The sequence below is a fragment of the Prionailurus bengalensis genome, chromosome B2, assembly GCF_016509475.1.
Source record: "Prionailurus bengalensis isolate Pbe53 chromosome B2, Fcat_Pben_1.1_paternal_pri, whole genome shotgun sequence".
NCBI lineage: Eukaryota > Metazoa > Chordata > Mammalia > Carnivora > Felidae > Prionailurus > Prionailurus bengalensis.
Genome location: NC_057349.1, coordinates 138,812,738 through 138,824,366, shown reverse-complemented (window position 1 = coordinate 138,824,366; position 11,629 = coordinate 138,812,738). Strand labels below are relative to the sequence as shown.

Sequence of the window (11,629 nt, the reverse complement as noted above, 5' to 3'; positions counted from 1 at the left end):
GCTGTGAAGATAGTGATTTTTAGTGGCTTTATGGATTTCTGGTAGGCATCGCTCTGTATCTAAATAAATACATACCAGCACCTAGAGTTGTTTAATGAAGTACCCCTCTGTCTCAATGACCATAATTTACTCCTCTCCTCCCTCAGTCCTCACGGGAGGAACCTCTATCCTTTAGTTACCAATCCACTTCTAATGGATTAAAACTGGATTGGTACAAACTCTATAATTTTTATGTCATCTCCAGTAGGTATACCCAATTCCAGAAGCCGCATACCTGATGGTTAGTCCTATCCACTGTATTGGCCGTGGAGGGGTGGTCTCTAGTGTTCTGACGAATTCGAGTGGAGTTTTGTTGCTCAATGGTGGAGGAAGTTGGGATACAGAACTCTCTGAAGCATCGTTTGAAGTTTTCATCCAGAAATGCGTACAGGACTGGGTTCAGGCAGCTGTTTGTGTAACCTAGAGCAATGCAGAAGTGCCAGGAAACGGTCTGGAATGTAGTTTCTGGGATTGTAATCAAGGCTTTAATGATGACGTAAATGTGAATGGGAGTCCAGCAGACAATGAACACAGCCACAACCACCAGCACCATCCTGGTGATTCTTCGCAGGTTCCTGTCCTTTTCTTTGGAGCCAGAGAGCATACGGACACTCTTGAGGCGTAAGATCATCAGTCCATAACATACTGTAATGATGAGGACTGGCATGATGAAGGCAAAGATGAAAACACAGATTTTCAGCAGGTTTTCCCAGTACCAGGTTGGGTGAGAGAAGGTGAGGGTACAGTCTATGGAACCTAGGAAACAATGGTTATAAGGAAGAATTAGCAGCAATATCTAATTGCAGCCTTGACCAGAGCTAACTTAAAGCCATGAAGAGAAGCCAATAAGGGACGATTTAAAGCAACTGAGGGAGAAACTCAGCTCTCTGTTGATTTTCAGGGAGAGTTTATTTTTAGTTTTTTTTTCCCACTACGTATCTCATTTTTTGTCCTTTTTGATTGCTTTAATTCAGTCAACAGTTGCAGACCTTTCACTGTGAGCTAGATCCTCTATGGGTCTACGTTGCCATAAAAATATAATCACTGTCCAAAGTCTATAGGAGTTTCCAGCTAATGGATATTTTCATTCCACCTTTTGATGGGTGGTTGATTCATCATTTTAGAAAGATAAATTTGTCATGGAGACAGCCACTCAAAGTTTTAAAACAAGCTTCCACTTAGTGTTTTTTTTTTTTTGGGGGGGGTTTAAGTTCTAATTACTCTTGGTAGAGCTATCTTCTTGCTTTCCCATCATTTTGATGAAGTAAATGTAGAGAAATCAGGAAGCAATAGGTTATATTCTCTTTAAAATGCTTAGTGGGCTTACAATTTAGGGAAAACTTCCTTTTACAAAAACTTTAAAGGCATTTTGCTAGAAAAAAATCATTAAAATTACAATTTGACTAAGATGTTAGACCACTCCCTATTGGACGCATGACTTCACCAGCATGTCGGTCTATAAACCCTTCATCCCGCAGGCTTGCAACTTACCATGCCTGTACTTCGTTGTTGCCATGAACATCACAGGCAAACCAATGGCTGAAGAGAGGATCCAGTTGCACACATTGACAATTTTGGCATTGCGGGGTGTACGGAAGTCCAGGGCCTTGACGGGATGGCAGACTGCGATGTAGCGATCGACGCTCATGGTGCAGAGGGTAAAGATGCTTGTGAACATATTATAGTAATCGATGGAGATCACAATCTTGCAGAGGATGGTTCCAAACGGCCATGTTCCCATTAGGTAATTGACACTCTGGAAGGGCAGGGTGCTGGTTGCTAAGGCATCTGCTAGAGCAAGGTTGAAAATATAGATGTTGGTGGCAGTCTTCATTTTGGTGTATCTAGGAGATGAAGGAGGAACAGTGGCAGAGTCAGAAAAAGACCAACATGAAATACAGATGAGCTTCCAGTAATAAAATACATCACAAGGATTAGTGGAAAGCATTTGAGATGAGATATGCGAGCTCTCTTTCTAATACTAATACTATTTATAACCATGTGCCTATGAGCTAAATACATAGTTTCTTTGCCTATCAGTTTTATAATCTGTAAAATGGTTATAATAGCTGCTTGCTGATTTATTAGCTTTTTTTTTTTTTAACGTGTTCCAGGCACTGTGATAGATGTAATAGACACAGGGAGGTCTCAGTCACGTATCCAAGTATATCGATACTCATGAAATGGATATAAAATGAATAATTCATTTTAACTCTATGAGAAAAATTTCAGTATATATAGTTAAAATTATGGAAAAATGTAATCATGCAGGAATGTGTATGTATATATGTCAGTGTATTAGTGCAAGTGTGTTTATACGTATGTATGTCCATATGTCCATACACACACACACACACACACACACACACACACACACGACTATTATGGTGGCACAAAAAAGAAACAAAGGGAATAGAAGGGTTAAGGTAAGGGAGGAAGGAAGGCATCCTGGAATTGTAAATGTGTAAGTATAATCTTACAGTTGGTAAGAGTAGGTCATTCTAGATAGGTAGAACACCTAAACAAAGGCATGACATGTGAGTTTTAGCACTGCCACAGGATAAAATCCTACCAGAGAATGAATGGCAATAAATCTGATAGGTTGGGCATATAGAGGCCAGTTCATGGAGGGATTTCTGTGCCATGGTGGGGAGGTAGGATTTTATCCAATCCAACATGAGGAAAGTAAAGCTGTTTTTTTTTTATTTTTTAATAGCTTTATTGAGGCATCATTGACATACAATAAATGGAATATAATTCAAGTGTACAATTTGATAACTTTTGACATATGTACACATTTGTGAAACAGTCATCTTAATCAAGATCAGGAATTGGTGAACTATAGCCTGCAGACTGGGTCTGGCTGCTGCCTGTTTTGCTGGAGCACACTCCCATTCATTTAATTACTTCTTATCTATAGCTGTTTTGATAATGCAATGGCAGAGTTGAGTAGTTGTGACAGAGACCATATGGCCTGCAAAGTCTAAAATATTTACTATCTTGCCTTTTACAGCAAAAAATGCCAACTCTTGATCAAGATAATAAACCTATCAATCACCCTCAGAAGTTTCCTTGTGCAGCTCTTAATCTTTCCATCTTAGTTTCTTCCCTTGAACCCCAGCCCTAGGCAATCATTGATCTTGATCTGCTTTCCGTTATTCTAGATTAGTTTTCATTTTCTAGAATTTTATGTAAATAGAATCATTCGGTAGGTACCCTTTTTTTGTTTAGCTTCTTCTGCTCTGCACAATTATTTTGAGATGCATCCACATTTTGTTGCATGGATCAATAATGCATTCTTTTTTATTACTGAGTATGGTGATTATTATTAGTATTGAGTATGGATGTGGATATTGTAGTATGGCTATGCCAAACTTGTTTATCATTCATCTATTAGTGGGAATTGAGTTGCATCTCGTTTTTGGATACTGAGAATTAGCTGTTATGAACATTAGGACTTTGCATGGACATAGGTTTTTCTTTCCCTTTGTAAGTACTTTAGGAGTTTTATATGTCTTCAAGGTCACAGAAATTAGAAGAGATAAGTAGGTATGTTGACAGCACTAATAAATTATATCTGATGGTAGAAGGATATCCTGCAAAAGTATTGTCAAATTGCCAGATGTATTTGACATTCCACATCTATTTACCTTAACCTTAGGAACAGTACCTCAGTTTCACTCGGGGAACCACTCCTTTTCCACTCTTAGTCTGTGTGCTTTGCAATTTGCTCTATTACTAGTTCAGGGCACCACGATGTAAAGTGATCGGGGCCATGGTGAATGTTCAGATATAGTCTCATGTTTCAGACAGAGCCAATAAGATTTTGGGGGGACTTCTGGAGAAATAATATAATATTTTAAAATAATTAAACCTGAGAGAATGTAGGGTGTGTAGTTGTTGGAAGAACCTACTTGAAAGTGGATCCAACACAGAGGATGTGAATTTGGGAGAGTAAGACAGGAACCTATACCTGAAGCCTTGTACTTTTTGTTTACTTGGTGCAATACATTCTCTTTAAACTTCAGCCTGTGTACATTTTTCAGTCACATGATTAAGAAGCTAACTCAGACCAAGATAATTGTTGGTTGGAGGCTAGAGTATTATGGACCCATTTCTTAGGGCCTTAATTCAGTGTTCAGGAAAGGTTTTTTTTTTTTTTGGTTTTCAAGAAGCACCAGGAAGCTGTAGTTATAATGGAGGATTTCATGAACCTCTTATGGTCAACAGGGCTGAATTGTTTCTTCGAGCTCTAAAATTCTGATACTCGATCTTGTCTGTTATAATCGCAGACGTTGCATTAATGCAGGAGAGTCAGACTTGGGGCCTTTTGAGTTGCTTTAGAAGTTTTATTCCTTTAAAAGATTTCAAAAGGAAAAGGTAGAGAAAGCCATTTAACTTGAAGAAGTAAACCAATTTGATTTTAGTGAGGACTCTAAATGTGGCAAACATAAAAAAGGTAATTTAGACAAGATCCTCCAAACTCCAACAGCAAACAAATAAAATCAAAACTACAACTTAGGATTTCAGAATAAGTGACTTAGATGCTCAAGAGGTTTAAAGATTTTTGATACTTATATGGGGCACCTGAGTGACACAGTTGGTTAAGCGTCCAACTCTTGGTTTCAGCTCAGGTCATGATCTCATGGTCACATGGGTTTGAGCCCCGTGTTGGGGTCTGAGCTGAGGGTGTGGACCCTGCTGGGGATTCTCACTCTCCCTCCCTCCCCCTCATGCTGTCTCTGCCCTTCTCAAATAAAAAATTTTAAAAAATTAAAAAAATTTTTTTGACGTTTATAAAAAGAAATTTCTCCCGCAAAGCAGACAAAACCCTTGCTAGCTCCATCACTGATTCCAGACATGCACGATACAAAGGCACACGCCACTGCATTAGTCACTTCCCACCCAGCCGACCTTCCATTTCACATCTTATCTTTAAGAGTGTATCATGTTGAATATTCAGGTTCTTTACTGTCAGTTTTATGACTCAACATACCTCTAACCTTTCCTTCAGGCTCATTATAGCACTAGGTACTTATTAATGTGTGTTTATTTCAGTTAAAAAGATGTTCCTCCCCCAGAAAGAGATGTTTGTGTAACAAAATTAGGTTAGGGTCCTACATCACAAAAGAAAAAGTGGATGTCTACAAAAGCTGTTTCAAATGGCATTTTACAGGAACAATGCTGTTTGAATTTTCTCAATTTATCCAAAGAGTCTTCCTCTAAAGATAGCCAGTGTTCTTACCGCAGTTACTCACACTTTGAGTCACAGCAAATATAAATGAGGGTTTTGCAATTTCCTAAATATATGTAAGAGAATTATACAAGACCAAAGGTTTCAGAATTCCAGTTTGCCTCCAATGTATCTCTAAAGGCTTTACTCTAAAGGGACAGTCTGATCAGAAAAGGGGTCCTTCAGTCTAGCAAACACGAGCTGATCATTCTGTTCTGCTCTGATGCAGTGGTATGAATGTTGCCCCAGAAAAGTTACACGAACAATCAGAGTCACCCCACGAATTATAGGAGTATACAAACCAGAGTTTGCAAACCTACCAAAGAGGTGAGCTGAAGGAAGGACCATCTCTGCTGCTTGGTTCACCTGAGTGGATCTGAGTAGAGCTCCTAGATATTAATATGCAAGCCTCTTTCCATCCTTTGTACCTGTTCCTTCTTACTGTGCCATGAACGAGTTTGGTGACAAAATGGGCAACAACTGGAGGGATACATGGCATGTCCTTGGAGTGTCTCACCTGGATTATAGGGCCTTCGTGACCTTGACCAGCCTTACTCTGCCCACTGAACTGGGGCTTTTTCTCTAGGCAGAGGCTCAAGCTTTATTTATTTATTTTTTTAATAATTATCCCACTAAATCTTTCCTGGTATGTATTTCTTTAAAACTGTTCTAGGTGATTGAGTAGCTTATTAAAATCCAAATGTATTACCATGCAATTATTATTTTTTTTAAGAAACTGTATTCTCAGGACCTTCAATGTTTGACCCATATTTAGATGCTGTGTTGGGGAAGAGGCATTATGAAGCCCATTTCATTGGCAGCTCAAATATTCTCCCATATTTCGTACACACTTTTTGTTTGTCAATGCTCTTCCTTTCTTTGTGGTTATAAAAGAATACTTATTCATCTTCAGACCCATTCTTGATGTCATTTTTGCAACTATTACTACTTGCCAAAACACCATTGATTGTGACCAACAGGTGTTAAATGAAGCCACGCAGAATAAATTGCTTGTATAAATGGGCTTTGCAAACCTTTTGTTATTCTTTTATTTAGAGTTAATTATTGAATCATGATGGCCTTGTCTCTAGCCAGAAAAAGAATGGCCAAGGAAGCTTGAAAAGAGGAAGAGCATATTTTAGAATCCAGTTTGTCAGCTGTCTAACATGTCACCCTTCATATTGCTCTACTACTTTTTCTGGGGGTTCACAACAGAGCCTTCACCTCTTTTTGGGCTAATTTGCTGTTCTTTCGTGTTTTTACCAAATGGAGTTTTTCTCACTCTTTTTCCCGTTTGCTAATACCAGCGAAGTAGAAAGATCTCTAACCCAGTAAAGACTCAATGAGCCCTTTCTAGCACTGTGCTTGGAAAGATACTTCTCTAGCATCTGCCATGACTTTTCTGTCTACCTCACGTAAAGAAATTCATGCTTTTGGAGCACCTGGGTGGCTTAGTCGGTTAAGCCTCTGCCTCTTGGTTTTGGCTCAGGTCATGATCCCACTGCTTTGTGGGTTTGAGCCATGCTGGTAGCATGGAGCCTGCTGGGATTCTCTCTCTCTCTCTCTCTCTCTCTCTCTCTCTTTCTCTCTCTCCCCCCCATCTCTCTGCCCCTCCCCTACTCATGCTGTGTCTGTGTCTCTCAAAATGAATAAATAATAATTAAAAAAAGAAATTAACACTTTTAGGGGCACCTGGGTGGCTCCGTCGGTTAAGCCTCCGACTTCGGCTCAGGTTATGTTCTCCATCTTGTGAATTTGAGCCCTGCATAGGGCTCTTTCCTGACAGCTCAAAGCCTGGAGCCTGCTTTGGATTCTGTGTCTCTCTCTCTCTGCCACTCCCCTGCTCACACTCTGTGTCTCTCTCAAAAATAAACATTAAAAAATTAAAAAAAAAGAAATTCACACTTTTAATAGAGAAAATGAATTATTACATGCATGAACAAAAATGGTCATATGACTACCTACTTAAAATTCTCATTTATTGTCCATTTCATTCTTGTATTTCTGGCAAGCATGTGTGTGTATGTGTGTGTGAGAGAGACAGAGAGGCAGGAAGGGAGAGAGAGAGAGAGAGAGAGAGAGAGAGAGAGAGATGTAAAACAAGAACCAAAACCAAAGCCAGTGATAATACTCTCATTAGGTATTAACATAGAAAGAAACCGTATACTCATTTGTTATTTTCTGTTATATTCTCCACTAGGTTAGGGAAAGAGGGAACAGGGGGTTTCCTCACTTTGTTATAGAATGTTTTAAAATATTTCACTTATATTTATTTCAAAATGGTTTTGTGTGGTCAATGACCAAATTTCCAATAAGCTTATACTAGAAAAAGGAGAGAGTAGTAACCTCAGACCTCTGAGTCCTGTGGACAAGAACGTGAGTATTGCTTGCCAGTCTGACTCACAAGACAAGACAGAGAGAGGCTTACAGGAAATAAACACAGAGGCACCTCCTTCCAGAGGTTAATTGGCTCTTTCCGTCTCCTTGTCACCAGAATGTGAGGACAATCAGAATCTTTTTGGCTGAGTGTTGCTCTCTCTTTATCCACACCCCACTTCGTTTTTTGTTCTCTCTTTTTATTCTTACTTTATTCCTCCTCCATCTCCCATTAATGACAATTCATGAGAAAAATATCTTTCACACACAGCGAGGGAAAAATCTGCTCTCTTGAAGTAGATTGAGTTGATGAATCTTTTAAATAGAAAATGTGAAATGAATAAGTGATTATATATTTTTTTTGCATTTGTGGCTTGGAAAAATCAAAGTAAAATCTGCATTTCCTATTAATAATTGCGTAGAATCCTAATGACATTAAAATCGCATACCTTTCTATCTTATCAACTTTACTGATGGTCTCATCACTTCATTCTCTTTCGGTTTCCTCTTTGCCTATTTTCATCTTTATTTCTCTTATTTTATTGTATGCATTTTGTAAGGCTTTTCAAATTCTCCTTTCCGAAATGGAACTGAGGTGGACGATGGAGTGAGAACATGACCTCTGATTAGAGGAAAAAAAAATGAGAGGCTTCCATTCTGGCTAAGAGACTTTGGTTAATCATTTTTTTGGATTATGCCTTTTGGAAGGGCTTACTTACTGCTTTATTTCATTCCTGAAAATTTTACTTCAGGACATGGATAGCATTTATTTCATCCAAAGCTTATATGAAAAAAAAATATTTTGCCTACTTAATACCTATATTCTGTGATAAATAATATTTATGTATCATAGAAAAATATTACTATGCTAAATCTTCTGATGTGTTTAACCACCATTGCTGGTTGAAATATTCTTGTCTATAACTTTATATTTTTGTTTATAAGAAAATCTCATCTCTATAGACTAACGGACTTCAAATATACCATGAGAATATCTACCTCAGAGTAAAGCCTTTTGGTTCATAGAAACAATGTTTCACTTTTATTTTAGAGACCTGGTTTTGAGAACTTAGAAATATCTTAGATTTCAAATTTGGAAGTTCTAAGAGAAAAAGAAATTTCTTCTATTTTAGAATCTGACAGTTTTGTACACAAAAAATAATCGAGTTGTACATTATCACTAACTTCAAATAATAATATATCCCTAGGCATTTATTTAATAATGAAGGAACAAAAAAGGATACAACTTCAAAATATGATAAAACAATTCTACCACCGTCAATATTAGAAAATTGCTTTCTGAAGAAGCTCAAGCATATGCTAAAGATTATAAATTTTTAGGAGGCATAGTCTGCCTATGAAATTATTACCTATTGTACTTAATGAAAGAATGAATATAAGGCTTCCTTTACCCTTTTGGTGTTGATGCGCATACAATCACTCAATATAAGTAAAATATGAAAGATAACACAAATGGAAAAGATAAAAGAAATAAAAATAGAGAAAATTGTCCATTTAGCACAGAACTCAGCACAAAATGGGGACCAGTAAATGCTTGTTGAATGGAATTAAATATGGAAAGAAGGGCTTGGGTTATTTTATTTATTGTAGTAAGATAAGCCAAACGTTTTTTGGGAACCAGAAGTTTTTAAAGTAAAAATGAAGAGGGAATATTCTTTTTTCCTTGCCAAATCACTGTCATATTAAAGAGGACTTTGGTCAAAAAGGTCATGTAATGATAAGTAGGAACTGAGAGGGGCTTTCAAAACCACGCTGTCTGATCACCTTGTTTTATGATAAGAGACCCTGAAGCAGAGAAATGTACAAATTTTGAGATTTTTTCCCCCTCCATTTCTTTAGGCTCCACCTAGAATTATAATGTGCTTTCTGTACTGTGATGTGGGTCATGTACGTTTCTGGGAGTGCATTGCTGATAACATTGCAAAGTAGTTTGCCCCAGCAATATTTGACTTACTATCTAGCTAAAATATGGTAGGTATGCAAAGCTTCTTAATCTTCCTCTCAAAAATGGCCATGCTGGGAACATCTTGGAAATCTTGAGACATTTTCTCATTATATTGAATATTGTAGCAGAATCATATTTTTAAAAGAAGAGCTGAGTTCATGTCTTTTGCTTTACTTTCTCATAATCCTAGCTGATCCACAACCTCTCTCTCAAGTTCTATGACTGCCTTTGCAGCTCTCTTTTGGACATCTCCACCTGCTATTGGCTTCTCAAATGCAATATATCCCCCAAAGTATTTATTCTTTCTTACCCCCTAACCACTACTACCACCACCATCACCACAATCAACAACAGCAAAATAATTAGTAACATCATTTAAAAAGATGTAACAAATGGTGAATTGAGATAATTGGGAAGAAGGATCAATAAGACTTAATTACTAAGGTATATAATATATAATATATAAAGCTTAAGAAGAAAGTACGTATAGGGAAGAAAAAAGGGCCCAGGTTAAAGTCCTGATAAAGATGGAAGGTAATGAATAGCCACAGTTTAAATTTTTTTTTAACGTTTTCATTTATTTTTGAGACAGAGACAAAGCATGAGCAGGGGAGGGGCAGAGAGAGAGGGAGACACAGAATCTGAAGCAGGCTCCAGGCTCTGAGCTGTCAGCACAGAGCCCGATACGGGGCTCGAACTCATGGACTGTGAGATCATGACCTGAGCTGAAGTTGGACACTTAACCAACTGAGCCACCCAGGTGCCCTTGAATAGCCCCAGTTTAGAGAAGAAACCCAGAGCTGGGGTTAAGGAAACCAAGAAAATAAAGAGTGTCATGAAGTCTGTAGTGGTCAAAGTCATGGAATGCTGCAGAGATTAAGTAAGATGAGGACAGGGATATGTTTATGGGCTTTAGCAAAATACACATTATTAACAGTCTTGACCAGTGCCGTGGAGTGGTGGGGTTGGGAGATAATTTGGTTAAGAGTTAAAAAGCAAAGGGGAGCAAGGGGGAAGGAGGGTATAGAATGCTTTTGAGATGTTGTGTTATGCAGAACAGAGGGAATGTGAGTCAAGAAAGGGTTTTTTAATTTTTACTTAAAAAATTTTGTTTTAAACATTTATTTATTGTTGAGAGAGTGTGAGCAGGGAAGGGGCAGAAAGAGAGGGAGACACAGAATCTGAAGCAAGTTCCAGGTTCTGGACTTTCAACACAGAGCCTGATGTGGGGCTCGAACTCATGAACTGTGAGATCATGACCTGAGCTGAAGTCAGACGCTTAACCGACTGAGCCACTCAGGTGCCCCAAGAAAGGTTTTTTTTTTAAAACCTTGATCTGGTATATATCATATATCTGGTATATATCAGTGAGCGTGTGTGTGCTGATAGAAACACTAGCATTGGGAATCTGATGAATCAGAGGAAATAGAGGGCACTGGTGGCAGCAATGTCCTTGAGAAACTGAAAGGAGATGGGACTCATAGCACACATGGTCTCTTCTTGATTATTACTAGCAGCAGGACTAAAAGTAGGGGGACAGATACAGAAAAGGTCTGCAGTCTCATTGAAGACCTTTTTTGCTTGCTTATATTTTTTCCAGTGAAATCCTTCTCTTGACCTCATTTTTCATTTCCTGGTGTCCATTTCTGTTTTTTGTTTCAGCAAAGCTGCTGGAAAAAAAACAATCCATTTTCACTGCCTTCAATTCTACCGTGTAGGCACACAATAAATATTTGTTAAATGAGTGAACGAAGTAAAAGTCTGGGCATCAATGAATGAAGGTGATGGAGCAAGGAAGGTGGGGATCTGCCAGGGAGGAGAGCAGGAGAGCAAATTCAGCAAAGAAACATTTGGTTGGCGGTGTTGGGTGCTCATTTGAGATTTGTAGTTTGCAAAACAAGTGGTTAGAATGATGGATGGGGATGGTCAGTTTTGAGGGAGCACCAGATTCAGGGTCTAGAGAATGAGGAGGTATTATTAGTCTGAAAGGAGTAGGGGGTCCTTAAAGGGGAGAT

At 38.3% G+C, this 11,629-nt stretch overlaps 1 protein-coding gene across 1 annotated transcript in view; it reads right to left on the bottom strand.

Annotated features, from left to right (window-relative positions):
* Nucleotides 1–229: 229 nt before the first annotated feature.
* OPRM1 (opioid receptor mu 1) overlaps nt 230–11,629 on the bottom strand; it is a 41,178-nt gene continuing 29,778 nt past the window's right edge. Inside the window, exons 2-3 of the mRNA XM_043593200.1 lie at nt 1,531–1,883; nt 230–795 (exon numbers count right to left, since the gene is read on the bottom strand). Coding sequence (XP_043449135.1) covers nt 230–795; nt 1,531–1,883 — 919 coding nt within the window. The remainder of the gene's footprint in view (nt 796–1,530; nt 1,884–11,629) is intronic.